Here is a 27,281-nt window from a genome sequence, read left to right as displayed (position 1 = left end):
AAAACTAAATTGCTTCAGTATAAGAACTGTTTCCTTCTTCGAGAAACATTATCCCTAATTATTTGTTTCCGTCCACATTACTATTTTCCACCGGATTCACCTGTCTAATAGTGATATTGACGCGACTAGTATTTGCAAATTCTTTCAGGTAAGGATCATCAAACTCAAAAGCACACGTCTTGTGGATAGCAGCCACCGCATGATAAACGAGTCGCTGAGCACCATGCATCACGAGAACGTCCCCAGAATGGAGCCATAGAGGAACAACATCATCGTCGAGCGACTCGCCACCGGTTAAATAGACGGCTGATTGACCGAGAGACAATGAAACCAGTGGAGCACCGATCCGCTCAGATCTGCAGAGAACAATATTGACATGAGAAGATCATAGACAGACAGTAACCGGATCGATACTGCGATGCAACCATCATGTACACTTTTGAAACTAATCCTGGGATTTTCTATGATCATTTTCGGATGGATGAAACATGTGTAGTCAACATAGTGGTTTCAACCAAATTACTGCCATTCTAGAACATGGACGAAAAGAATACACACATCCAAACCACCTTTCATCTAACGATTTTTCTTTTTGCCGACAATAAAGGAATCAATGTGAAGTAATCATAGCAAAAAACGACACAAATAATTCGGCATGAAATTACAGAATTATGCAATTATGTGCATAATTATGAATAGTTAATATAATAATAGTTAGTATGTGCAAAGAAACTGACCTATCAACATGAGGAGATAATGTTGATTTCGGTGGGTAGTAGTTCACAATTGTTGCATCAGCATACATAGGACCGAGTCGTAAAGCCCTCGTGACAACCTGCAGGACCACTTACGCATGATTAACTCTGATAAGAACAAAGAAGAAGAACACTTAAAGGCAGTGCATCACAGGGATTGCCCCGCTTAATCCCCCTTAGTCGTCCTAAAAAACCCGCCTGAAAACAGCTTAGGTTCCTACGATAACGTTTCAGCGCGTACTTTTGTAGACGCACTTTGGTTTTATTTGAATAGGCTGGTGAATAGACCTCATTAATTTCCGACCGCTCGCTCATGAACACAACGCCTGCAGAAAGATGGCGCTTTGCAGCTAATTTCTAGGAAAGAACGCCCTCTTCCACGCCCTTCTTTTACTACGATTAAGGAGGGGAAGATGAGCTGAGCCACACTCGTTCCCGCAATCTACAACCCCAACTCTACGTTTTTCCTGAAGTTTCCGTATCCCATCAATTTCGCAATACGCTGTTTTTAAGTAGAGATGGAAACCCACATCAGCAAACTGAACAAGCTCCGACGGTAGAGGATCACCACTGAGAGGATACTCCTTCGTGTCCCAATTATAGTGAACTCCCAAAGTAGTCCATCTCAAGGATTTCCCAGCATTCTTGAGAACATCGCTGAAATTTTAAGGGATCATAGCAGCTATGGGATGAAATCGATGGATGCACCTTTGAGGGCTTGTTCCATGAGCCGTAAGGTTCGTAATGTTGGGTGGCTCAGCATACTTAAAAGTGCGTTGTAACCACAGCTCTACAGCATCCTCCCTGAAAATGAGATTGAAAGATACGACAATCAAGATATAAGTTAGGATTCGTCTCACCTCAGTGCGTTGGGAATGATGTAAAGCCCAGGTCTACCAGAAAGCGTGACAAGACTCCATTCGGTGAGCGATTTCAGCCCCACTTGCTGCAGTTCATTTGTACTAACATCAGCAATATCAAACTTTTGAAACCGTAGAATGTCACAGTTTTCACCACTACGAGGATCTGAAATTGATTTGATCAAACATGAGACCAACACCCACATATGCACAATGATTCAGATCCAAACAAGTACGCAATAAATGCATGAGCACCAGCTACTTTTTTCCAAGACACCAGTAAAGGTGTTCTCATTGCCTATCAAAGTCTATCAAAAGCAGCGAATTTTCAGTGTTGGGATGTCTCCTCCAGTAGATTAAAAATTATCACGCTGAAAACGCGCAACATCCGACAACAAATTCAAGAATATAACATATCAGAAGCATGTTCGCGTGTTGTCTGCTAAAACATATCCAACAAAATGACATGCGACACAAAATGTGGACATATATTAGGGTCAAAACGACACGAAGCACGATGCGGTTCCGTAAACAGCTGCGCTCGAAGCGGTGCGATGGAGAGTAGCGGTGGGGGGATCTTTGCTAGCATCACTCATCGATGGTCCCACCCCGACTTCAACAGCTGGCTCCAACGCGTCCTTCGAAGCACAACCTCTTACGTGACTGCATCGTGGTTCATTTCGTTTGGCCCAACTATCTATCGTGCTAGAACAATATATCTCTTGCTTTTCTGTAGATACCTATTCTGTTTACCTTAAAAGCAGTATTCACAAAAAGTTGTGTTTTGGCAAGTACTCAGAAGTTATTCTGTCGGACATCGGCATCTTTAGCGCTCTTGATGTCTCGCATTTCTGGATTTAGAGGGGAGTTGTACGTTTTCACAGTTACAACGCTTACACATACTTTTACACTTATTACTACGTTCCGAATCTGATGGAGAGACCTCATCTCCGAAAATTTTTGGTTGTAATTATAGACGAAAAAAAAATCGCAGAAAAGTGCCTATTAGACAACCGATAAGAAACACTGTACATAGGTGTAAAGTTACTAAAGAAAAGCTTCTTCACTCTTATCAAGTTTTTCGCTATATTTACAGATTTCAATCAGTGACTATAAAAGCAGACATGCTCCAGACGTCTGCGTATAAGGTAAGCTCTTTCGGGATCAAGGCAATATTTACGATTTTGACGATTACTGTGAACGCAGATAACAAATTAGCAAACATAAATATCCAAATTTTGGAAAGAAAGCAACTTTCGGAGGATCCTAGTAGCAGAAGAGCTTTTGAAAAGTGCTCCTTCACAGTCAATTCTCTATACGTAGACAGGATTCATTCTTTATAAAGTGTATTTGTGTAACATTAACAAAAATCATAAGAAAAGGGGCAACGGGGAACAAAAGGTAGTTTGTAGAGGCTAAGGGAAAAGGTGTAATTGTAACATACATACACTAGTGTCAAAAGTGAAGTAGGATTTACTCACCGACAACTTTGCTTAGGTCGGGAGCAGGATTTCGTCTTTTATACTTCTTAAACATTTTCTTGAAGAGTGAAGACTTCGTTTCTGAGCCGACCCCATAGTGGTCTTGCTAAAAAAAAAAGAAGACAGAAAGTAGGAATAAAGTAACAATCGTAGCAACTGCTACACTTTACATTGTTGTCGTTCGATAGTGAGCTCTGGGAACTATCAGAGTTTGTCTTGAGCCTTGGCTTTTGCGAGCCGTTCATCATTGAGCGCTTTGTACTTGCGCAGCAGCTCAATTTTACCTTGATCAAGCTCTTGTTTGTATTCCTAAATGAACAGGAGTGAGATCTTGGTTGTTTATCGATACCTTATCAGCAAACCTGCAAAGGTTTCCAATAATACGAAATGACATTCGCACCCACAATAACTCCTGCGACAGCTACAGCACCTTTCTTGAACGCCTCTTCTATGGATATACGATACGGCCACCAACGGGGAACGGAAGACATCAAATATTCCTGATCTGAAAACAACATGAGTACCTATAATCGGATCAAAACGGCATGAAGCACGATGCATTTGCGCACTGCTCAAAACGGCGCGGTGGAAGCACTAGTTGGAACCGAGGTGGGACCATCGCAAACTGCAGAGGTGGGTGGTGCCAGCAAGGGTTCTAGAATGCTCCTAACCGTTATGCTCCACCGCATCGCCTCGATGGAAGGCGCGTACGCAATTGCACCCGGTACGAGAACGCTGCGAACAACGGAACTGCTCACTTTCTTGAACATATGGCTTTTAAGGTAAGCATTTACTGAGTTAAGTTTGGATTTTTTGAGTCTGGCTTAGTACACTTAGATCCATATCGTTTTGACCCTACTATAAATATGAGATGTCACCTTTCTATAAAACAATATTGACGTATATGAACGTAAAATTTCTGCGTAGAATAATTCTTGTTATGATAGCCAAGCCTGTTTTTTTAATCTATTTTCGTAAAAAAAAACAATTGAAACCACCAAACTGGAAAGCTTCCTTGTAAGTAATGTTGAAAAATACTCTGAACAGCTGAAATACTCTGAACAATGAGTTTTTCTCCCACAACCATTTATCTAACTTCAGCCAAATACGTAACTAGCTCGTGGTTAAAGACAGCCCGTTTCGAATTGACAAAGTACGGAAACCACGATAAAAATGTAGGGTTTGGATTGTAGATTAGGGAAACGAGGGTGGCTCCACTCATCTTCCCCTAATCGTCGTAAGAAAAAATGGCGTAGGAATCACTAAATGTTTTACGGAGAACGTTAGAATGCGTTTCTATGTACACATTCCAGTCCCCTCAGCAGCCTATTCATTGGTTTTACTTGAATAAGTTGTTGAGGAGACCTAATTGGTCCTCGATCGCAAGTATGTGGACGCGGCGCGCGCACACAGGTGGCACTTTGCGACTAATTTGGTAGGAAAGAACATCGTCTTCCACGCTGTTTTTTTCTATTTCGATTAAGGAAAGATGAGCGGAGCTCAAAGACACAATAAGAATTCTACCATAACAATTAGCGTTTGTTAAGACGAAGCGGACGTAAATCTAATGCAGAAGCGCCGCGGCCTTATTTGCCAACGTATGGCGTTCAAGTTTTCACTGAAAACCTACTGCAAGGAGCAAGTGATATGACGGTATTCACAACTTTCTAAAACGTTCGGATATGTGTTCATCGCACTGAAAAAAACGAACACAAGTATCGACCTTGAATGCAACCATACAGGGAATTCGAAAATTCCCTGTTCTTTTGTAATCGGCAGTTGGAACGCAATTTAGTGCTTTGAGTAAGAGCAATTCCTTCATTGTTTGTGAAAAACCAAAGCAAATTTGTCAATTTCACCTTAACTGCTTCAGCAAGCCAGGCTTAAAATAGAAGATGACAGGAGTCTGAAACAAAATGCAACGACATTTAATAGCTAGGAAAAAAAAAGTGCTCAATCAATACGAGTATCAAACTTATCGACAGTCGCTAGCAAGTCAATGCTACATTATCTTCATTGATTAAGAAAATGATAAACATATGAAACAAAATATACTACGCATGACAAAAGAAAATTAGATCATACAATTTTGTAGAGGTAGGCAATAAACATCTTCAAGGAGGATGAAAAAACCTAACGTTTAGTACTGGATGAGTAGTACTTAATATTGTACTTGATAGAAATTCCACCAGTTACAGATATTACTAAATGAGAAAACAGATTCAATAACCTCAATGCAAATAAAACTATGTGTAGGTTCCTGTATATTATGATAAGGGATACAAACAAAAAGAGATCGTTATAAAACTGATGTGGAAAGCTGGTAAGAAGGATTTTACTACACTCTAGAGGATATATCGAAGATGTATCAAAGTATATTCACTAAAAAGGCTTTGTTTTCTATGACAATATCTACAGAAGGCACTTCTAAAACGACAACAACTTTGATTACAAAGTCAGTTAAATGAAAAGTTGAATGAGTTGCCCACTATAGAAGTCTGAACAAAGCAGTCATAGCTAACTCAGAAACAACCTTTCAATGACACGTTAAAGAGAACAGCAATGCTACAACGAATAGATACATTAGATACAAAAATACAAAAGTATTCATAAGGATAAAATTTGCAAGGAACCGGAACACAAACTCAAAAACTTGTAAAAATCCATGTGTTCACTTACAATTTCATCAGGTCATCATGTGTGAACACCTGTCGTGGTGCCATAATAGTTTTGTCGATAACCGAGTCATTCTCTTCCAATTTCTCCACTTTTTCTTTTTTCTTCTTGGTCCGAGCCTAAATAGTACTAGTAATCAATTGACTTCGATTTCCTCCAACCGCTCGAGCTATGCTCAAGACTAGATTTCGTGATTCCTCCCGTCCTCTATCTTGCATATTGCTATAACTGTTTTGACCATTTTGCGAAACAATTGCCCTTTTTGGTACCAAAGGTTTGAGCTGATCTGAAGATTATACGAAGATCGGAGTAATCTAATAAATATAGTGTATAGCGTGGAATGGTATTTATAATGGAAAAACTGGAATAGGTTGAGCTTAAGTATCAAACAACGTTTGACTAGTAAGAGGCGTCGATGACGCTATTAGGTCCCACCTGAAATCCTTACCACATCAGATTCGTGGGGTGATGCCTTTAATTCACAGTAATTGCCGGCTTTGTTGCACACTGCATATAGTAGGGTCAAAACGACATGACCAAGTACTCAATTGCGTACGCAATTCTCTCGAGGGGCTTCGGTGGAGCGCGGTGAGACCCATCGCTGCAGTTTGCGACTGTCCCACCTCGGTTCCAACTGCTGACTCCATTGAGCGCGTGCGCAAGTCCATCGCATTTACACTCGTGATCCCTGTCGTTTTGTTAACGACTATATTTGGCTGGCACAACGCTTATGGCGACTGTCGGAATGAGTAACGCTACGCAGCTGCTTCGTTTTCGTTGAACTGCAAAGACGACAAAAATTAGTGAACCTGGGCCATCCGTTAGCAATATTAGTATGCGCCCGGTATGGTTGGATATTCTAACAAATATTCATTAATCGAATCTGCCAATCACTGATTTCAGCTCAATGTAACTATCCTGTTGTGTCCGCGCCATCATAGATACATGCAATGAGAACACCACTATGGACTTCAAACAACGGTCTTTCCGCAGTACAAGAGAACAACAGATGCAACAGAAACTGAATAAAAATCTGTATTTAAACCTATCGTTACTACTAACCTTCTCTTTAGTAGCACCGAATTTTGATTTGACGTAGTGCAGGCGAAGGATGCCACGAATGAGTTTTCGCCAGTTTCCTAACACACGATCCTCTCGCTTCTGAAAAAGACATACATGTGAAGACATTGATATCAAAATTAGCATTTACTATTTAATTCATTTGTATAACTAATTCAACATCGGGGAGAAGCACGCATATCCTTATCTTACAAAATGATTTCCGGACACTTGAGATAGGGTGGACAAGGTGAAAACCATTCAAATCTCTCAAAAATAGTTGAATGACTAACTTCCGCATAAAATTGAGATGATTACTCAGCAGTTTTCCCACTTCCATTGTGGACTAATAAACGGTAGACAATCAAGTAAATCAGTAAACAACTTGAACAAAGAAGTTAAGCAGCTCATCAACATTTTACAACAGATACGAGAAACTGAAACATAGTTGCAGCTTTCTATACTGCACTTCTGGGAGCATCTAATGAGAGAGAAATAAGAGGAGGAATAAATGCTGGAACCGGATCCGATAGGAAGAGAAAGACAGTCCGGTGCAGCAGACGGTTCGCAGTCAGTTGTTACAGGAGAATAAATGAAAGAATGACAGTGAAATGAAAATCAAAAGTATATTCCTTTATTGGAACAATCTGGACCAACCTTATTCTCTCTCTCTTCTCTTGTAGCTTCAAGCTTTTTCCACTCGTCAATGAAGAGTTGAGCATCTTTCTCAAGAACGCAAGCGCCCTCAATTCTGGAGAAGAACATACAAAATGGAAAAAAAAATTAAATATGTTCAGAAAAAAACTACATCGGAAAGTTTGAACAGGAATTGAATTCCCATCCAACAACAGCTGGAACGCATTCAAGTCCTCCCAGCCGTCGCGCTATGGAAGGAAGCCCAGGTAACCGTAGATGTACAGCTCCGATAGGACACATAGTTGGCTGATACATATAAACGTTCCCGAATTCGTTGCGCGGAATCCGCCCCTTCAAAAAAGAGAGTTGAGATGGTACCAGAGAACTGAAGGCAGTGAAAAAGCAAGAAACGAACATTTTCAACTTTTGGTGGTCGAAATGGTTCCGTCTGCCAAAATCCGAAAACGTCCAAGTATCTTTGTTCACGCTGTTCGGCAGGAATACGCGGATTGGAGCGAGCTTTCACCACTTTGTATGCCTTTTCTCCTTCCTCAAACAGAGACCATGAAGTGGTTTTGATGAAAGAAAGATTTATCACCCTCGTTTAATACCTTAACGCTCCTTGCCATTTTGATCCAATTCAATGCACTTTGAAGAGTATAAACAGTAGATCTGGGATAGACCTTGTGTCCACGAACTTCACCTAACGGCTTCTGGCATTCTGGTTTCGGGTAAATACCCTCGAATTTCAGCAAATCCTTCTCTAGAACGTACCTTCAAAATACAATTGAAGATGATGCACATTCGAGAAAGAGAAGCTTCAAAAACGAAACGAACAAGGGATGATTCTTGTACTCGGATAGTGTGGTTGGCAATGGTTTGTTCACAAGCTCTTGCCGCATGTGAAGATCCTCTAGTTCGCCTCTTTCCCGGTTCGCGCGAATAAACTTGAAATCGATCGATAATAATTACAGAATTACAGATAACAACACAATTAATACAAGTAGGGGGACAACCAGGAAGTGAGTCGAAACGGCCCGTTTAGCAAGTTTCTATTCGACTCATTGGAGGCCTTGATTAAAGGCAACGTATTCCGAAACCGAGATAGCTGGGAAACCTGTAGAAAAATATAGAAATCGGATGTAGATTAAGAATATGTGGTCCCGCCTACTTTCGTCTAATATTCCCAAAAACGGGTTAGGAGGCGGCGTTCGCTCACATTAAATTGGAACAAAGATCGCCGTGCAAGCGCCGCATCCGCGAGCGAACGGTCCAAATCAATGGAGTTTCTTCAGCAGACTATTGAAGTAAAACCAATGAATAAACAGAAGGAACCGAAACGTTCACAATGGTGGCGCTTTATAACATATCTCGTAGGAAATAAGGCGGTTCTCACGCCGTTTTCAGGACGAATAGGGGGAACTGAGTGGAGTCATTCTCACATTTGTAATTTAGACTTCTAACTCGACACTTTTCAACAGATTTCACAACTACGTCGGTTTCGGGAAACGCTGCTTTTAAAGCCAATTTTAAACATCTACATACATAAGTACTTATATACAACATGTTGTTCCGGACAATCACGTTAGAGAAGTCTGGTTTTTCGGGAAAGTCATCAGTGGTTTCTTGTTTAAATTAAAGAAATAAACGAAAAAAAGGCTCAAGTCTGACAAGAAAACACACTCTATAGAAAACATACGTATTCGTCGAAGTTTAAAAAAAACCATGCAGACATTAAAACTTAGTAAAGCTATGATAGAGTGACAAAACTACCTTTGCTTTCAAAGTGTCAGCAATCCATTTTTGATCTGTTCGTAACCGACGGAAATCAGGACGCAAGAATTCCGAAGCATAGCGAGCAGTTATCTCTCTCACTCCACCTTCTGTAATACAAAAATTTACTCGGCTACTGCCACAGAAGATCCTAATTATATCTGAACATTTTCTTCTAGCGCTATCCCGTTCACCAGTGCAAGAGCCCGATATTGCCGACATTTCGTGCTGATGACATCATATTCTGACATGAATACCAATGTGAATAAGCAGCCTGCTAGGATGCGTGTTTACCAAAAACTTTACACTCACATTGGATTAAAAAACAAAGAGAAAAAAAGCAGAAAAAGAGTAACAGTTATCAAATATTTAACATAATATAGAACCTTCTAACCTAAAACTTGATCGTAAACTATGTTCTTAATCGTACAATCTAGAACTTAGACCTTAACTCTTTCACTACTGCAGGTGACCACAAGGATGCCCGCGGAAAAATGTTGAATTGTTCAGGATTGCACCGCTCATTACTCATCTGGTCTTTCACTATTCATGGCGCTAGACAGAACTAAACGCTACGGTTTAGTTATACAGGTCTATTCCAGTGCTCTCTGGAATCGCACATGCTCCTTCAGCTAGCCTTTGTCACTATTTATGGAGGAAGTATATGGAGAATGATCAGCAAGAAATTTGTCGAACTTAATTTTTTTTTCAATTTCCCAAATGTAAAGTACATACTTTAAAGGGTATTTCGCACTTAGGAGTATGAGAATTAGCACGGATGAACAAATTACTGTCTCATTTCATATTAGCAGCCGGCTGGTAATATGAAATAAAACAGTAATTTGATAAGTACGGTAAGTAATAATAAAAAGTGATAAGGGCAGCCAATCTTTAACGACTCCGCACGATAGTACCAACTTTTTAACTTCATTAAATAATATTAGAAATAGTTAGACGGAGATTATGGCATTTGCAGCGTAACTGACCACAAATATTCTCTTCGAAATGTTAAAATATCGCAACTACTGCGCCATAAATGAGAGCGTGCTAAAAGTTTTGTAGGGGGCGTTCCGTTAGGTCAGGAGAGATAACAGAAAAGAGCAAAAACCGAAGAAAAATTTGAAAAATCAAAAATCGAGAGAAAAATTAAAAATCAAAACTAGCACGCGACTAGGTCGTGTACTCAAATGCGCAACTGCACATTAGTATAAGCAAGGCCACTGCGAGCACCCGGGATTCAGACTCGTATACGCGACTATTATATAAACTAACAAATTAGTACGGTATAACTGCATTAACTGCTATATTTAAAAATTGATACAGTCAGCATAACAAATAAAAGTTGGAATAAGACGAAAAGCCTATCAAACTTTTTAGAAAACAACAGGAAAACTCAAAGATGCATACTATAAAAGTTGAAAGAACTCCACCTTCAACAGCTCATCAAGAACATCGAAAAAATTAGGATGAATGAGCTAATTTTTGCTTTATCATGGAATTCATTCCAATCATTGAGAACTTTGATCATCGGCAATCAAAATCGAGTAATTTTTACAAGTAATCGTGGGCGGATATTGCTTTACGTTTCTGAAGATGCCAGTGCCCGATTTTTTTACGATATTTTTTCGAGCATTTGCAAAAATAGAAACTATACTAAGGTGTGTAGGCCTATAGTCCCGAGAATTCACATAAGGTATTTTCTTCGGAACAAGTGTAATAAATGTTCTTGTCCATCTATTTATTAATTCAGCTCTCACGAAGCTGAAATTAGAAATATGTTCAAATTTTCAGATTCTGAAAAAAGAGACCAACCGTTATCTATTGCAAACACATAGGTGACAGGCTTCGTGAGATTATCCTCTATAGAATTAGGTTCATCAACAGTTCCATGCAGTGGATCCACACCTGCAGTGTTTTAATAACGTATTTTTTACTCAGCACAATTTCTCATCAAAACAAAATCTTACAGATCCATCTCTTCTGTTTTTTGTCCCAGTATTCAATCCAGTAATCGCGTACCGATCCTAGATATCCAGAATGACCTGAGCTATCTTTTCTGCTCTGTTCCTTACACTTTTGTTTTCTTGACTTAGGCTGCGAATGTGATAACTTGGCATCTTTACCGTTCTTAATACTGTTTATCACATCCTAAATTTGAATGAAATGAGCTGTGAAATGAGTTACACTGCTGAAAACACCTCACCTCATCCCACTTCCGAGGAATTGGCTGCGTGTTGAGACAAATACGGGTTGTGCATTCCATCGCTACGAATATCGCGAAGAGAAGCTTAGATAGGAACGGTGAGTATTCCAAAATTTATGATGAACTAGAGGAAGCGGTACACTTACAGCAGCTCTGTCAGCATCATTTTCGAAAACTTGCTGGGAGACCATTTCGGATAAGCGGGCGGTTGCATCGAATCCACAAGTCCCTACTTCGTATTTTACTAGACCACCAGATGGCTAAACTCAACAGATGAGAAAGAAGTAAAAACAATCTTCTAGTAACACACCTTGAACGTATTGTGGTACCATTTAGCTATTCTTCGAATATTCTCAACGTTCAGTGACTCGCCAACTAAACTACGGTATCCGCTTGGAATCTGTAAAGAAATCCTTCAAATGCACAGTTTGTAGGAAGGGCACTATTTGAAACCATTTGAAATTCTGTTTCGAAACACAACAATATCTTTTCCAAAAACCATACCAGCTATATAACTGTAATTAAGCACCCATGCCACAATTTACATCTCCCTTCTGTCAAATAAACGAAAGACCAAACAATAACTTACTATGCTTAACATCAAGGATGGAATGAGATTCTCTTCGAGCATGATCTTCCTTAAGAATTGCAGATGAGCGATGTAGCAAAGGATGTTAACCTAAGCATACATGAATAAAGGTTTGGAAGCGAAACATTGGCTGTTATTAAGTCATGAAAACGCTGATTATGCGGATTTCACTTCTGATGGGTATTAATTATAGAATGAACAGTGCTGAGGATCACAACATCTGATCGATGAACCCGTATTCAATAACCCATTGGAAGATCACCTAAGTTGGCTGTCATAGCTGATGACAATGGAGCATAGCAGTAGCCTTACAAAAAAAAATCCAGTAGTAATACTAACCTTATGTGCATTCTCCCAATTTTCACGGACACATTTGTTGACTTCCTGACGCAAATAGATCGCCCACCAATCCTTTTCTTCTTCCCTTTTCAAAGTCACTTCGACTCCCTAAGCACAGTTAAACAGTTAAGCTGTAAATGTTTCCGACGTTTGAATGCAGGCCATGAAGGTAGCTCCAACCACTCAACTTCTTCTCTGCTCATCACTTGAATTATAAGAAAATATAACGCTGAATTAATTGAGAAGAGGTTAAAACAATTGTTTGGATTTTTTTCAAAAAATAAGGCTTCTAGGACGAGATGGTTACATGCCTCTGCTGCCCCAATGTTTTGGCATAAAACGTCAGCATAGAACATAAACTCCGGCGTTATTCGGTGTTCCCTTAGCTGCATTCTTTTGCTGACATACCTTTGCATTAGATTCATTCAAGTCTACGGGTTCCATGTCCTCCCACTCGTCTTCTGATGAGGAATCTACAAAACTGGCGTGGTGAGGACTTATAAAATGAGTATTGTGGTATGCCATGAACAACTTGCCATTATCATTTGCTTTATCTTGTTGAATGTCCAGAGCAGAAGATATGGCTGCTTGATGCGCCACGCTCTGAGCTTTCATCTCCTCCACAATTTTACTACCTTCTTCCAAGGTCATCTCATAATTCCTTCCAATAGCTAGAGATGCAGCTATGATTCTGAAAATCAAAGCACTGTTGTGGATTCTTGATCTCAAGATGAAACAACACTTTACCACAACAATAGAACAGCACAAAAAACTTCGACCTCTCGTATGTCAAAGAATTTCAGCACATGCTCTGACCGAAGTAAACACCAAAGAAGAGATTATGCATATTAAGCTCAGTGTGTGCAAACTAAAAAAGATACTGTACCGAATTGCATTCCGAAATAGGAGGAAGACGTGATGATTTCTCTGTTTTACGTCGCATTCACAAGAATACGTTAAAAGAACATCTAAGCGTGGTTAAGCAAGCACATAATTCCGATGTTCTTTCGGACTGCTAGCAGGAAAAAATGTTAAGTTGCAAACAGCGAGTTAACTTCCGCCCAATCTGTGCCAAATTCCCCCCTTACTGTATTTTGTCGATGCTCTTCAGTTCAGTTTCTCGTTGGATATTTCAACCCAATATTTCTTTGCTGTTTCTTGTGGTGTAATTTCTTAAAAAAACAATTTAAAAAAGAAAAGAAAACAAAAGAAAACAATTAAAAATGATACCGAAATTTAAACAATTAAACCTAAACACTGGATTCTACTGTCGTGAAGGTGCAAAGAAGGCGGTTTGGCGTCTCCAACTAATGGATTCTAACTACGGTAAGGAGTTGATCTCGTTCCCAACTCAATGAGCTACTTATGAATTTTCGAGCTCGAAAAAGTAATAGAAAAGTCTTCTGACGCCTAGCACAGCAGTTTCAACTGAGACTGTGCCATAGAAGCCGTCTAGGCTACCAAAAAGAAGAAAGGCATGAACATACAACGCGCTAGTACTGGAAGCGAATATAGAAAATCTGAAGGATCAAACTAATTGAGGTGGAACGATATTGCACACTGAAACTGGAGAAGAATTGTTCTTACGGTCACATGAGAAAAGCAAGTGAACTTCACATCCCGGCGACACGATTGTCTCAAGGAACATCGATTTTTCTAACAACTATAGATGCAGACCACTGTCCACACTTTGACCACAGTTTTGAAAAATTCGCCCTTTACATACAAAAAGTAGAACTATGAAATGAGAAAGGCAGCAAGTGTTTTTACAAGTTCACTTGTACTGCTCTACTAAAGGCTAGCAAGAACACTAAGTACCGGAATTTCAGCATTTTCTTCTCTCCTTTTCGAAGTGCTCTCGGCGGCACAACAACATCGCCCTCGATTACGCCTTCGCTCGTTCTCTGCCATGGTTTCGCAGGTTTGTTGACGTAGGAACGTGGAAGACTTGTCGAAGTTTTTGACGAATTTCTTGATTCTGAAACAAAACCAGCATCTTTGCTCCGAAAAAAAATATACACAGTTGTAAGCCAATGAATCGGCGCGAACGAATATAAGAAAGGTGGATGGGAGGTGCGAAAACACATCCAGAGTACCACTACACTACTTTATCTAGAAGTACTACAACCGGAGACTCTCACAAGACTGATTGCCTTTTGCAAAATTATCTCCTTGATATCATTCGGATACACAAAACCATGTCCCTCATTACTCTAAAGGTTACCAGAACATGATATTAAAAAAATACTTGTAAAATAAGAACCAAATAAATATTAGAAGATTTAGTACTTCCTAGAACTTCAAATTACTCCCTTGTCAATTTGCAGTCTCTTGCATTGTATACAACAGTCCTGGAAATTCTTTTGCCCGTGATGAACCTTTCCTGGATAACAGTTCGGGTAAAGTAATAAAGTGTGTGATAAATTTCAAATTAAAAAATCTTGTTTTACTTCCAGAAATAAGAGAAATATAAGAAAGCGGAAATATTGATGTAATAACTCCACATGTTACTTGATCCGGACCCGGCACACTATCTCCCACATCTTGTCATTTTCATTCGCACAAATCCTACCGCTACAACTGTGCAGTTCCCCCCACCCCTCAAAAGTTACGAACTTTCATTAGAGCTACGAGATCCGGTGGAGCCAGATTGATTTGTATTCCTGAAATAATGGAGTTATTACAAGAGCGCTATTTATAAGTAGAGTGCAAACAATCATACCTGCGTTTGCCTGACTGTTCAGCTCCGCCGCGCTTTTTCCCGCTCTGAGAATCCCTTTTTCGTTTCGGTGGCACAAAATCGAAGCTCTCATCGCTGTCATAGGAATCAGATCCTTTCTCTTCAGAATCGGTCTCACTTTCAGACTATATAAAAACAATTGTTAGTGTTTTAGGAGACAAAACTGCAGAGTGTAAGAAGTGTTTCGGTCACAAACCTCTGACTTCGCGGCATCAGGTACACTTCCGCTATTACTGTCATCTGCAGACGACGAACTAGGTGAAATGTCGTCATTTGTTTTCTTCGAGGCATAATCCTTGCGAACGATGTCCCGTTTACTACGACGCATAACAATCCCTAAATAGAGAGCAGTCAGAAAAGTGATGGACGCGTTGTGCCACCTAAAACACGAGCTGGAGGCTTCGCAGCATCATTTCCTGGTGGCATACTATACTCGGAGCAAAACGACTGAAGTGTGATGCAGTCCCGAGAGCATACGCGCACGAAGTGGCGTGGATCCAGCGGCTGTGATCAGGCTAGGATCTTCGTTAGTTTAACTCCTCACTGCAGTCCGAGTGGAGCTCAACCGCTCCACTCGCTCCGAACGCAGCCGCCTACGCAGCTGCACTAACCCTCAGGTCGTTCTGACCCAAGTATAAGAATGGTCATTTGTCATCGTTTAGACCACTTTTGTGTACTCGTGCTTACAGAAGGTCTCTGATTAGGGAAAAATAGCCAAAGGTATATTTTACAACCGCACCTCATTGCGTGATGATTAGTGCTAGCACGGATCCCCCAAGGAGAGCAAGGATCGTGACCACAATGCTTCGAGCGCAGGCGCTTGCGCAAAACCACCGAGCTACATGTCGTTTTGACCCGACTATACCAACTCTCACAGAGACAAGAAGTATAGTCGCAGCGAAACGACGTGAAGTTCTTTGCAGTTGCATAAGTGTCTGCGCTAGAAGCGGCGGCGTAGAGCGTAGTGGTTTCGATCCAACACCAATCAGTGCAGTCCTAGTGAAGCTAGCAATGACCCCACTTCGATCCCAATCACTTGCTTCACCGCACTGCTCTGATCGAAGCCGCTTATGCAACTGTACTGAGACTCACGTAGTTTTGATTCAACCTGCACGTTTCTTGATATTAGCAAGGGTGTATCTGCCCACATTTACAAAGCTTCTTACTCCTTTATTTTTAGCAACACTTTTCGAATCTAACGTTCTCTTACGCGCAAAATCTATCGAATGTAATATCCCTAATCATGACCGCTGTCTCTCCTTCATCTTTTAAAATCGATTTTTGTAGATGAAAGAAAGAATAGAATGAAGGAAAAATAGCGATAAAGCCAACCCCGCAGGTATAGTCGGGTCAAAACGACAAGAAGCACGGTGCAGTTGCGTACGCGGGTGCGTTCTAAGCGACAAGGTGGAAAGAACGGTTGGAATCGAGGTGGAACCATCGCGAAATGCAGCAATGAACGGTGATAGCAAGCATCCTCACTCGATCCTACCCGCTATGTTCTACCGCGCCGTTTCGAGCGTAACCGCTTACGCAAATACACGTCGTCGTCATGTCGTTTCGACTCTACTACATAAAAAATGGAGTTTATTAAATCAAAAAGAATCAAATAGGCGAAATGCAGGGTCAAGGGACTTGTGTCGACTTCATTTTGGTGAAGAAACGAATACACAAGACAGTAAACTAGCATATTATTTGAAAACAAAAATGAACGAAAAGAGAAAGGAGAAATATACTACGAACCTTCCTCATCCGATGTGGGTTTCATTCCACTTGCTTTTTTCTTTTTTCCTTGCTTTTTTGTCTTTTTTGGAGGAACAGGACTTTTAGCAACGGCATCCTAAACTTCATTTAAAATAGTTGCACTTTCATAAACTACGTGGCTAATTCATGAATACACTAACCTCATCACTAGTGTTCCCAAAATGTTCCCATTGATCAGATTCCTCTTCTTTTGGTTTAAGGTCAGAAGATGAGTTCTTTATCGCAGTATCATTAGCAGCCTCGGCAATTTTACCGACAAGATCACTTTGCAAGTCCACTTCTTCTTCCTTCGACGATACTTGCTGTTTTTGTGGTCCTTTCGGTTTTTTCCGAATAGGTAAATCACTATTAGTTGAACCTTTCGATAGGCTGCGATGTGGTGCTCGTTTCTGTTTTTGCGTAGCCTCCGTGTCGTTTTGAACTGGTAGAGACCCACTCTGCTTCGTACCTCGTTGCTTTTCAACTTTGCAAGGAGACGGGGATGTTTTAGCTACCGCTGATTTCCTCGAATTTTTCTTCTTCACGCTGGTACTCCTCTTAGAAGCAACTTTTTCCTTTTCTTTTTCATTATCCGTTATTCTAGAGCTCCTTCGTGTGGCTACCATAGCTGAAACACATATTACACATGTGTTTAATTTGAACAACACGTAGTAATTGTTGACGACAAAGGCAGGATGACAACCGTACATCAAAATCACGTCAAAAATTTCCACAGAACATTTATCTTTGTCAATAAGTATTTTCTTATCACAGAAGGCACATACGAAAGCTGCATCTACTTCGAAACCGAAAACAGCACTGACATATCCGTTATTATTCAAAAAAAAAAACGCGCTAAAAACGGGATTTGTTCTTCCTATTTCACTTACCAATTATTCACTTATTTCAGTAATAATGTGATATGATGGTTTCATGCCACGAAATGTTTTCGGCTTCTCTACACTATTGCTTATCGAACAACTACATACATATATGCAATAAAGTATCACGGTGTTCGAAATTGTGATGATCAGATGAAAGAACAACTAGAATTGAAAGATCCACGCATTCCACAGTCATCTGTTTTCTGCAAAAGAGATACCAAGTCCATCAATAAAATCCACAGGATAATAGGATCCACAGGACGACCACACTACATCGGACCTATAACAGTTTAAATGGTGATTAGAGGTAAATTTCGAACTTATTGAATTCAAATATGCCTATCACTTCACACTAATCATCACTTTATTGAGAATATCTTAGGAACAAGCGAATAAACGGACCTCGGCGACCTCACGTTCTCATGTCAACAACTGTGGTGCTATAATCCGAGCAATACATGACATGACCAGCCTCCAAAAATAATTTCTCAGCTTCAGAATGAAGATGGAATCCTGTTTCTGTGCACGACTCCACAATACTCATACCGTATGATGTTAGCACGAATGTGCCCACTCTAAACGCGAACAATTTATACTAATTTACATGGATAAACAAAACCAGCATCTTCTCGGCCAGTATCTTATAAAATTGGAATGAAGGTTTGCAACCAGACTTCCACTTTGGATGACGGGGTTACAGGAGTAACACGTAGTGTGCAAAGCAGACAGCGCGTTCTTGTTACGAAATAGGGGAGACAAACATCATACAAAACAGCCAAGGACTCAAAGATTATTTCGCCCCTCTCATTGATTTTGCACAGCCCAGCGTTTGCAATGTTGACCTCAAGGTAAACTGGAGCCTACGTAGTTGGAGATAACAATCCAGAAAAGCAAGCATCTGTTTGAGACCACAGCAAAAACTTTGCTTAAGTTTGCTTCATCTGAAGTGTTAAACGCGTCCTTCACGAGAAGAGAAGACAAAGGACAACCCTAATGCGGTCGGGGCAAATGGAAGTACACTTCGCGCCCGCTCGTGCAAATCGAAGGAAAACGGTAGCAAAGGCAGCTGATTCAAAATATTCCATAGTCCATAGTAGTATTTTTACAACCTCATGGGGAGATGAGAAGAGAGCAGAGAGCAAACACTGGGCTCTGAACATTCACTCGCTTCGTTGTTCTCTTTTCTAACACAACAACATTCTTCTTTGTATGATTTGTGAGTACAGTCCCAGAATGAGTGATGATTGTGAGATGGTTAACCGATGTTATCACCATTCGAATGAGGTACCTTGCTCCGAAAATTATACTTTGAGTTAATTACGTAAATAGAGTGAATTAACGTACTGGTTGTGAGATGGAGCACAAACAATGGCTATTGCTTCATTCAACATCATCTGATAAGCAAAGTGAGTGTGAAGATCAACAGAAGAGAGAAAAGCTGTTTGAGTTGGATGTGTATGGATCCAGCCAAGCGTTATTAAGTCGTATTTGTTCTGATACGCAAACACCTGTAGAAAAAAGCATACACGACAACTACTTATTGGTTAATTCGTACAAAAACATTAGCCGGTACTTTAAAACTAATATCTCGAATTTACAAAAACGAACGTCCTCTTCTCCTTCGGCCTGACAACCGTCCGAAGCTCCCGTTTGTTTCGGAAGTACTAGATGAGAAACAACAAAGTCATTTCCCACCTGGAAAATGAAGGATTTAATGAGAAAAATGAAAGAAGGAATATAATACAAAATGGTCAAAAACTTCTGTAGTCATTCTTGAAGCTAAGTCCTTGTTCATCACTAACCAGATAAAGTTAAAGTGTAAAAGTTTCTGGCGTTAATCAATCCGCTTGGGATGCGCCCCCACGTTCACTTTAATTCAGAATCTACTAACCAGATAATCAGAAACAATTTGAAAAACACAAAAGAAAACTACAGCGAGCGCATCTACTGCATTTCATCATCGACGAACTTCAGAAAGTAAATGTTCAGATCCATCACTAGTACAGTTTTACGTCTAGATTTTCGCTCGGTCACAATTACACCGCATGAAAGACAATGTTCCCAGTTAAGTTTTAACCTTTAATGTTTGAAAGAGGTACAGAGCGCTTATTTGGCTATTTACGCATCACTATTTGATAACACTGCTCGACACGAATTAAATATTTCGTAGAAGAAAATCATAGAAATCAGTAAGTCGATAGAGTCGATGGCCCTGAGCAAAACGGGCAAAATATTCGCTTACAGCATATGACAAAACCTTAGAAAAGCGAAGTTTTAGTGTGCATGTAGCAAAAATAAGCTTTAATCACTAAACAACAAAATAACTGGTGAACGGACCAACATTTTCACGCCAGATGTAAATACAATCTGTGCCCTATCTGAAGGTATCTGCCTGTAAAACTTGGTCGAAATCGTCTCTCGAAATTTTTATATGAGATATACATATTTACGACTATCTGCATCTGGTTTCTCGCACTGGTGACACTGCTTTTTTAACACGAATAGTAATGTAAGAAAACAATGACGTTTTTAAAATACTCAACATCCAAATCAGAAAATGTCCGTACCATCGCGAATTTCAATGATAGGGTGGTGTGGTGCAGCTGCCTACGCAACTAAAGCGTGCTTTATGTCGTTTTTACACGACTATACATAAGCAAAAATCACATCCTATATATATATATATATATATATATATATAAGAGTTTTAAATGGAACAAAAAATACACAGGACTATAGGAATCGGTCTAAGACGCACATTAATTTCCATTTTCGTCACAATATAATCATCGGCTGGTATAACCGCAATGAAAGAAATTTAAAACAAAAAACTCAAAAAAAAGGATCTCATGGGAACTAGGGAAAAATACATGGTTGGTACGTCAGAGATAGTATTGCACAAAGCAAACCCACGCACAATAGATCCACAAAGTGTACCACACGTTTCAACATTGTTAACTGTATTTTTACGTGCGCAAGCCAAGAACCTAAAGTTGTGACCAAATCAGATTAACAACGAAGAGAAAAGAGAATATGTCACTCACTTCTCAATCAAATCACCTGCAATTCGTACAGTTCTGTTACGAATGAAAGACACCGAGTCATGATCACGGTACACTAGTGCGCTTGGTTTGTCACTTCTATCGACAGTCGGAGCAGATGGTGAAGGATAAGTAGTAGCCTTTGAACTTGGGATGTTGGACACATCGTTGAATGAGTAGGAAATATTGCCTGCATTAATACCGGGGTCACTAAAAATAAAAATTGAGAGAGATTTCTGAAGTTGGGAAATTTCAGCTTGAGGCAAATGAAAAGCATCTGACGCTGAAGAAAAACAATAAGGGATGAAGAAGCTGATAATGTTGTTGAATTTCGGTCGTTTTTTTTTTAAATTTTGGCAGAAAGAAACAAGTCTAGGTTCAGAACACTAAAGGCATTCTCAATTTCTTTTCCAGGTTCAGTAGGGTGAAATTTAAGTGCTCAAAGAAACCTTCTCGAGAAAACTAGCCGAAAACCATATCAGAAGCTAGCACATTAACTTACTTTATAAGCATAGAGGGGCTTTCAAGTTGTGACGTAGAAGGAAGCTTTGAGTTGTTCGATGCCGTATCCGTTCTCTAAAAGAACAATCCGGTCCGTTTGAAAAATATTAAACCAAAATGAAGCATCCGGACTGAAAATTTGTGTGGAAAACTCAAACAAATCCGACGAGTGTTTCCATATCACTATTCGGTATGTTCATAAATTTTGGAACAACCACAAAGCAGCGAAAACTTGGTCGAAGCTGTTATACCAATTTTATGTGCAACATCTTCCTTAATTTTTGCCCAGTTTTCGATGGATTGCAAAAAGTGCTTTTGTCCAACATACTCCCAGTGCCCAACCTAACTAGGTCAAATACCTAGAACGAGCATGGAACCTTTGGTAACAAAACTCTGTTGTGGATAGCATTACACATTCACCAAATAATCTATGCTAACTCTTTACCTGTTATTTATACAAATTCAACGTTATTATTTGCGGCAGTACGCAGAGCGAGAACAATTGTGGATATGCTAACTTGTACTGTCACCTAATACACTCAAACTACACATAGTAAGATACTGTGTGCATCGTGTTTTATAATATAAGGAAGCAATCAAATCCAACCGGCTCTTGTGTGTCATGAAGGGTGGCATTTGGAGCTTTTCTTTCCTCCTCTTCGAACTGGAGTCGCAACTGTTTTTTGACTTTTTCTGCCTGAAGCTAGATATGATTATAAATAGCTCATAATAATATGTTTATAGTCAGGTCCAAACGACATGAAGCACTCGGAATTGAGGTAGGGTCATCGCGGACTTCAGCGAAGATTAGTACTAGCGAATGATCCTCTTCGATCTTAGCTGCTACGGTCAACCGCTTCGAGCGCAGCCGCTTACGCAACTGCACCGAGCTTCATTTCGTTTTGACCCTACTCTACCTAACAGAAACTACCTAACAGAAATTTCAAAAAGTAACCCTTCTGTTACTAAAGACGCCAAACTGTCGTTTCAGATGTGTATTACGTATGTTAAGCTTGTGAATATTTTGAGTAACAAAAAAAAAACACTATACATGAGGCAGAACTTTTTTTTGAAGGTCATTTCTATCTTCTCTGATGAAAGATAGCAGTAATTGCTCCTACTCCTGGTTTAACCATATCTTTATTTTCTGAACATTTTCTCATAATAATTGATATTTTCTTCTAATTTTACTGGTAATTTTCCAGCGAAATAAGCTAATGTGAAAAATATACTTGAAGAACGTTAAAAGTAGTTTTCCCGATTTCCGAGGGAATGAAAAGGAGCACGGGGCCTCCTAATAGATGTAAAAAGATAACCTACATGATCAAATGCGGATTTCAGCAAGCTTAAGACCATCCTCTTTTCCTCTCCATTAAAATGAGTGTACTGTGCATGTTTCGGTAGTTCCTCTATCGTGAAACTGCAAAATAAAAGATTATCTCAATGTATACTGTGTGATTTTGGAAGCATATAAGTAAGAGGTGCGAATCCGAAGTCACTGCCGATTCCAAAAAACCTGCGCATACGATTTTTTTTCTTTAAAGTTACATATTTTCTTTCTAACACTAATTTGCAATGATACTCTCTTGGACACATTAGCTGTGAACCAATTATGTTGTATATTAAGAATAAATGTGCAAAACTGCCCAAGACGCAAACAAAAGATGAATGGAACTTATCAGCGTACCTACAAAAACGAATCAAGAGGATGAGTGCTCTCTGCAAATCATGGTTTTTCAAACACGAAAGCGCTGTTCGATGGACCTCAATCATACTTCTGTAGTACCTGGAAGAAAAAGAACCACTTCACTACAAATATTTTCTTCAAATCTATGAATAGATAAGAAAGAAACAAATCCAAAATACTCCACAAGAAGAAAATTCAAACGTCTTTAATATGAACAAAAGACTGAACACATCGAGATCTGTGCATTACTGGAGAACACACTGCTGCGCAACGGCTACTTTTTCTTTAAACATCACGGCTAAATGATTGTGAAATGGAATCGGACCGTATCCCCAAAGGGATTGATCAACGCCGTATAATTTATCTTTTTTTATTAGCACATGCGCAACGACAGACAGAATGAGAGAAGGGATAGAGTGGAGGGGGTCCTTCTCGGGAGGATCGTGTTTCAACTACTTCCTCGACCCTGGACATAAATCTCCGGAAATCTTTGACTGCTTGTTTGAAGATTGCGCCACCAACGATTTCCCAACAACTGCTTCAGTAAAAATTGCGCATAGATGAAAACAAAACTCAACATTCGTTGCTTAATAGGCCCTTAATATTTGTAGGAATTATTCGTTAATCCTGTAGCGAGCGTACGAAACGTATTCTAGAACGTGAACGAAAAGAATAGTCTTTTCGTTCACGTTCTAGAATAGTGGTGATTTGGTCGAGACCACTTTGTTGACCAATATGTATCATCCATCCGAAAATGATCAGGAAAAATCCCTGGATTCGTTTCAGTTGCACGTGATGGTTGCATCACATGATCGATCCGATTACTGCCAGTGATCTCCTCATGTCAATGTTGTTATCTGCAGATCTGAGTGGATCGGTGCTCCGATTGGTTTCGTTGTCTCTCGGTTAATCTGCCATTTAACCAGTGGCGAGTCGCTCGACGACGATGTTGTTCCTTTATGGCTCCGTTCTGGTGATGGTCTGGTGATGCACGGTACTCAGCGACTCGTCTATCATGCAGTTGCTGCTATTCACAAGACGTGTGCTTTTGATTTTGTTCATCTTTCCCTGACAGAATTTGCAAATACTAGTCGCGTCAATATCACTATTAGACAGGTGAATCCGGTGGATTTGTTGCTTTTTTATCGTCTTTTTTCAACCATAGTCTTCTACTCACTGATTTGTTTGTTTCTGCTTTCTTACCTTCATATTTGTTATGAGGGATCTAGACACAGATAAGTTGTAATGCGATAATCTTTATGCAGCGGACCATTCTTGAAACTTGATGAAGACTGACATTCGAACTCATTCGACAGCATTCATACGATCGTGAATTGATTTTTCTTGAGCAAAACCTAGCATACTGGGTACTCTGTGAAATCGACACTCTTAATGAACTTCACTTTTGATCTGAATCAATCTTATTTTGACTAGTCTGCTCAAAAATTTCACAAGTAATTTTTCCGCCGAATTTTGTTTTTCTCCTCGAAAGATCGTTGGGCGGGTGGTGAAGTACATGTACACAGAAGTCTCTTTAGCTTTATCTGTAACATTAAATCATTCTCCACTAGGATAGAGAAGATTTCATTAGCTTCTCCTTACTACTTACCTGCAAATAAAACTGTTTCATCCTCATCTATGGTGCAGCCTTCAAATGCGATTAAACGCTAGACATACGCAAAGTGGTGACTTCAAATCGCTTCTTTTTTCTGCGATAACACGTGACCTTTCCTTTATTGAACTGGTCTTTTGCGATCAACCGTACGGATGTACAAACGGTATTAACTGTTGAAGATACAGAGTTTCGGAAAGAGGACAAAGTAAAAGTCACGCTGCGGGAGTAATCCACCAAAGATATAGACAACGAACCACAACACGGTAGTTCGTTGTCGCATATCTTTACTCGTCGCGAATTTTTCACCGTGTTGTTTCTGGATGCACATCTGAGTTGAGTAGTTGAGTTACTACACCGATCATCTTATGCAAATTCAGTACAAAAATGTACTGAACTTTTGAAGAAGCACAAGGTAAGACTCAGCGTACACTATTGTAATGGATTTCTGCCAAAGATTTACTTCTTCTAAACAAAAACTCACCGAACTATAGGAACTGCATTATTGACTTTATGAGCTTTTCCTAACGCCAGGAGGTTTGCCATTCGTTCGCTGGCGGTGATTTTGTCCGGATAGGAATTGTATGCAACGCAACCATCCATAGTTTCCAGATATTGATGCAACGGATCTCCTAAAAAAATTGTCGCCTGAGACAAATATGAAACTTAGTCAAATTTAAAGGCATTAATTACTTCTTGAGCAAGACTTCCCCGTCACTTGAATCAGTTTATGTTTCAACTAGCCGATAAAATCGTTATATGGTTGAATGAGTTCAAAAGAAATTGATGTAAAGACACGAGGATCCACCAGGATCAATGCGCACTCACGAGGATGCTCGTGCAAACTAGCAGCCGTACTAGAACGACACAGGACTAGCATCTGTGCGCTGTCAGCGCTTCAGGGACTTAGTCGTAATGATGAGGGGCTTCAACCACCGTTTTATGAAAGGTTTAGTTGCTTGGTGAAGGACGACTCTCACTTCACTTCTTCCCCTCAAACGGGCTGCTCGAATCAAACCAAAGGCGAGCTATGGTAGTTGCTCGATGAGAAAATTGTTGAGGTACCGCCGAAAGACACGACTGTTGGAGGTCTGAAAGGACAAGTCAGAGCAATGAAGGATGACTATAGATGCTTATAGATAGTGATTTCGGCCATGGATCGTGTGACCGAAATAGCGAAGGCATCTTCGGATTGCCGACTCGCACAACCTCGTCATCGCGAATATGAGGTTTCGAAAGCGACTGTCCCATTTCATCAATATCTACAACAGCAGCGCAAGGATGCAAATTAATTTCGTGCTCATAGAGGTCATTGCGATCAAAAACTTGGGACCAACGCGAAAGTCATACCCAAGGAAACTATTACAGTGCAGCACCGTCTGCTTATCCTCACGATCAAAATCGCACATTAAAAGCAAAACTGCGATAATCGATGCACGAATTAGGTGGTGACGACTGAACGAGAGAGAAGCCAAAGTCATCTCCCACATCTTAGTGCCAGCCGTAACAAATCGCAGGTCGCAAGCCACGGGATGGTAGCTCGCACAGCGCTCGTTAGAACATGACTTTACCGTTGAAAGATAGAGAAGGCGACGTAGGTATAGATGGAGGAGATAAAAACGAAGGTCCGCGGGAAAAGAGCATTTATCACGCCTTTCTCAACAATAAAACGTTCTCAATCGCCGTGAAACCAGCAAAATTGCAGAAATGTGAAAAAGTACGTAAATAGAGCGTAGCGAGAGCCGCCCATTTTGGTGAAGTCTACAAAAGACACATCTGATGGCAAGCACCTCATCTACCAACAGGCGAAATTTAGCCATGCCGAGAATCTTGAAAAGTTCTACAGCGCCAATAACGAAATGGAAGCCTTTGGAAGGAACGGGAAAAGGTGCCGGAGCGGTGATGTAACTACTTCGAATGCATCTATACGGAAGAGTTTCCCCATCCACCAACTCCTTTACCTCTGCCCAACAATTCTGCAGACAATCGCTTGTGAAACTGAACCGGGCCTGAAAATGAAATAAACACCGGGTACAACAGGTTCAGAAGGTCTGGCGACAGAACTGTGCAAGTCATGGGTTGGAATCGTGTAAACTGGCTAACACAGCTTCTGAATCAAGTCGTGGAAGGAAAGAAGACATCCGTGGACTGGCAACGAAGTAAGACAGTACCCACCTGGAAGAAGAAGGGCACTACAGCCGACTGCTCAAATTATAGTCCGATTTGACTGTTGCTTCACAATATGAAAATTCTTGATCGCAACATCGACCACAGAATCCTACACATTGTCTATATGCTCGCTAACCCGTTGCAATTTCGTCACAAACTGCAGCACGAAGCATCATGAGAAGAACATCTCGCATTGCTCGACTTGGAAAAAAAAACATTCGACTGCGTTCCACATGAAGTCATATGGCACGCTTTACGACAATATGTTGTCCAAGAGGACCCACTCATCCAGGTCGAAATCCTCCACGGCGACCCACGAAATCGAGTGCAAGCGGCTGCGGAAGCGTCGAGGGTATTTCCCATCTTCGCCATCCTACATCAACATCAACACTCTTCATGGATACCACGACGGGAAATCTTCTGAAACTTACACTATGTATGCTAACCTACCCTGATGACGTAACGTTGGCGTCCCAATACAAAGAAGAACTGATGCAAAAAACCAGAGTTGTGGTGCAACAATATAGCAAGTT

At 40.3% G+C, this 27,281-nt stretch overlaps 1 protein-coding gene across 5 annotated transcripts; it reads right to left on the bottom strand.

Annotated features, from left to right (window-relative positions):
- Nucleotides 1-58: 58 nt before the first annotated feature.
- Nucleotides 59-26,942, bottom strand: RB195_000370 (uncharacterized protein; the record flags this gene model as incomplete). 5 transcript variants are annotated; one of them, XM_064196663.1, is made up of 46 exons in its annotated part: nt 59-356; nt 738-835; nt 1,286-1,412; nt 1,464-1,559; nt 1,616-1,781; nt 3,097-3,202; nt 3,267-3,405; nt 3,459-3,517; nt 3,568-3,601; nt 4,956-5,002; nt 5,805-5,891; nt 6,835-6,933; nt 7,489-7,582; nt 7,640-7,818; nt 7,883-8,017; nt 8,079-8,241; nt 8,305-8,414; nt 9,241-9,350; nt 11,053-11,145; nt 11,208-11,388; nt 11,444-11,527; nt 11,590-11,703; nt 11,754-11,843; nt 12,033-12,122; nt 12,372-12,479; nt 12,780-12,844; nt 12,908-13,062; nt 14,190-14,349; nt 14,988-15,034; nt 15,094-15,236; nt 15,308-15,447; nt 16,855-16,951; nt 17,016-17,482; nt 17,957-18,018; nt 18,141-18,149; nt 18,197-18,313; nt 19,083-19,246; nt 19,347-19,433; nt 20,656-20,725; nt 20,783-20,989; nt 21,282-21,355; nt 21,888-21,977; nt 22,601-22,700; nt 22,968-23,066; nt 25,064-25,211; nt 26,885-26,942. In XM_064196663.1, the coding sequence occupies 46 exons, from the start codon at nt 26,940-26,942 to the stop codon at nt 59-61; spliced, it is 5,466 nt and encodes a 1,821-aa protein (XP_064052541.1). The 5 variants fall into 5 exon arrangements, with proteins under 5 accessions (XP_064052541.1, XP_064052540.1, XP_064052544.1 ...); XM_064196662.1 differs by having other exon boundaries at nt 3,497-3,601; XM_064196660.1 differs by lacking the exons at nt 59-356; nt 738-835; nt 1,286-1,412; ... (16 more) ...; nt 25,064-25,211; nt 26,885-26,942 and adding an exon at nt 5,630-5,661 and having other exon boundaries at nt 3,587-3,601; nt 4,956-4,978; nt 5,776-5,891; nt 17,016-17,480.
- Between the last annotated feature and the right edge of the window lie 339 nt (nt 26,943-27,281).

The sequence above is a fragment of the Necator americanus genome, chromosome IV, assembly GCF_031761385.1.
Source record: "Necator americanus strain Aroian chromosome IV, whole genome shotgun sequence".
Taxonomy (NCBI): Eukaryota; Metazoa; Nematoda; class Chromadorea; order Rhabditida; family Ancylostomatidae; genus Necator; species Necator americanus.
Note: the sequence above shows the minus strand (reverse complement) of the source record. Positions and strands in the feature narration are given on the sequence as shown.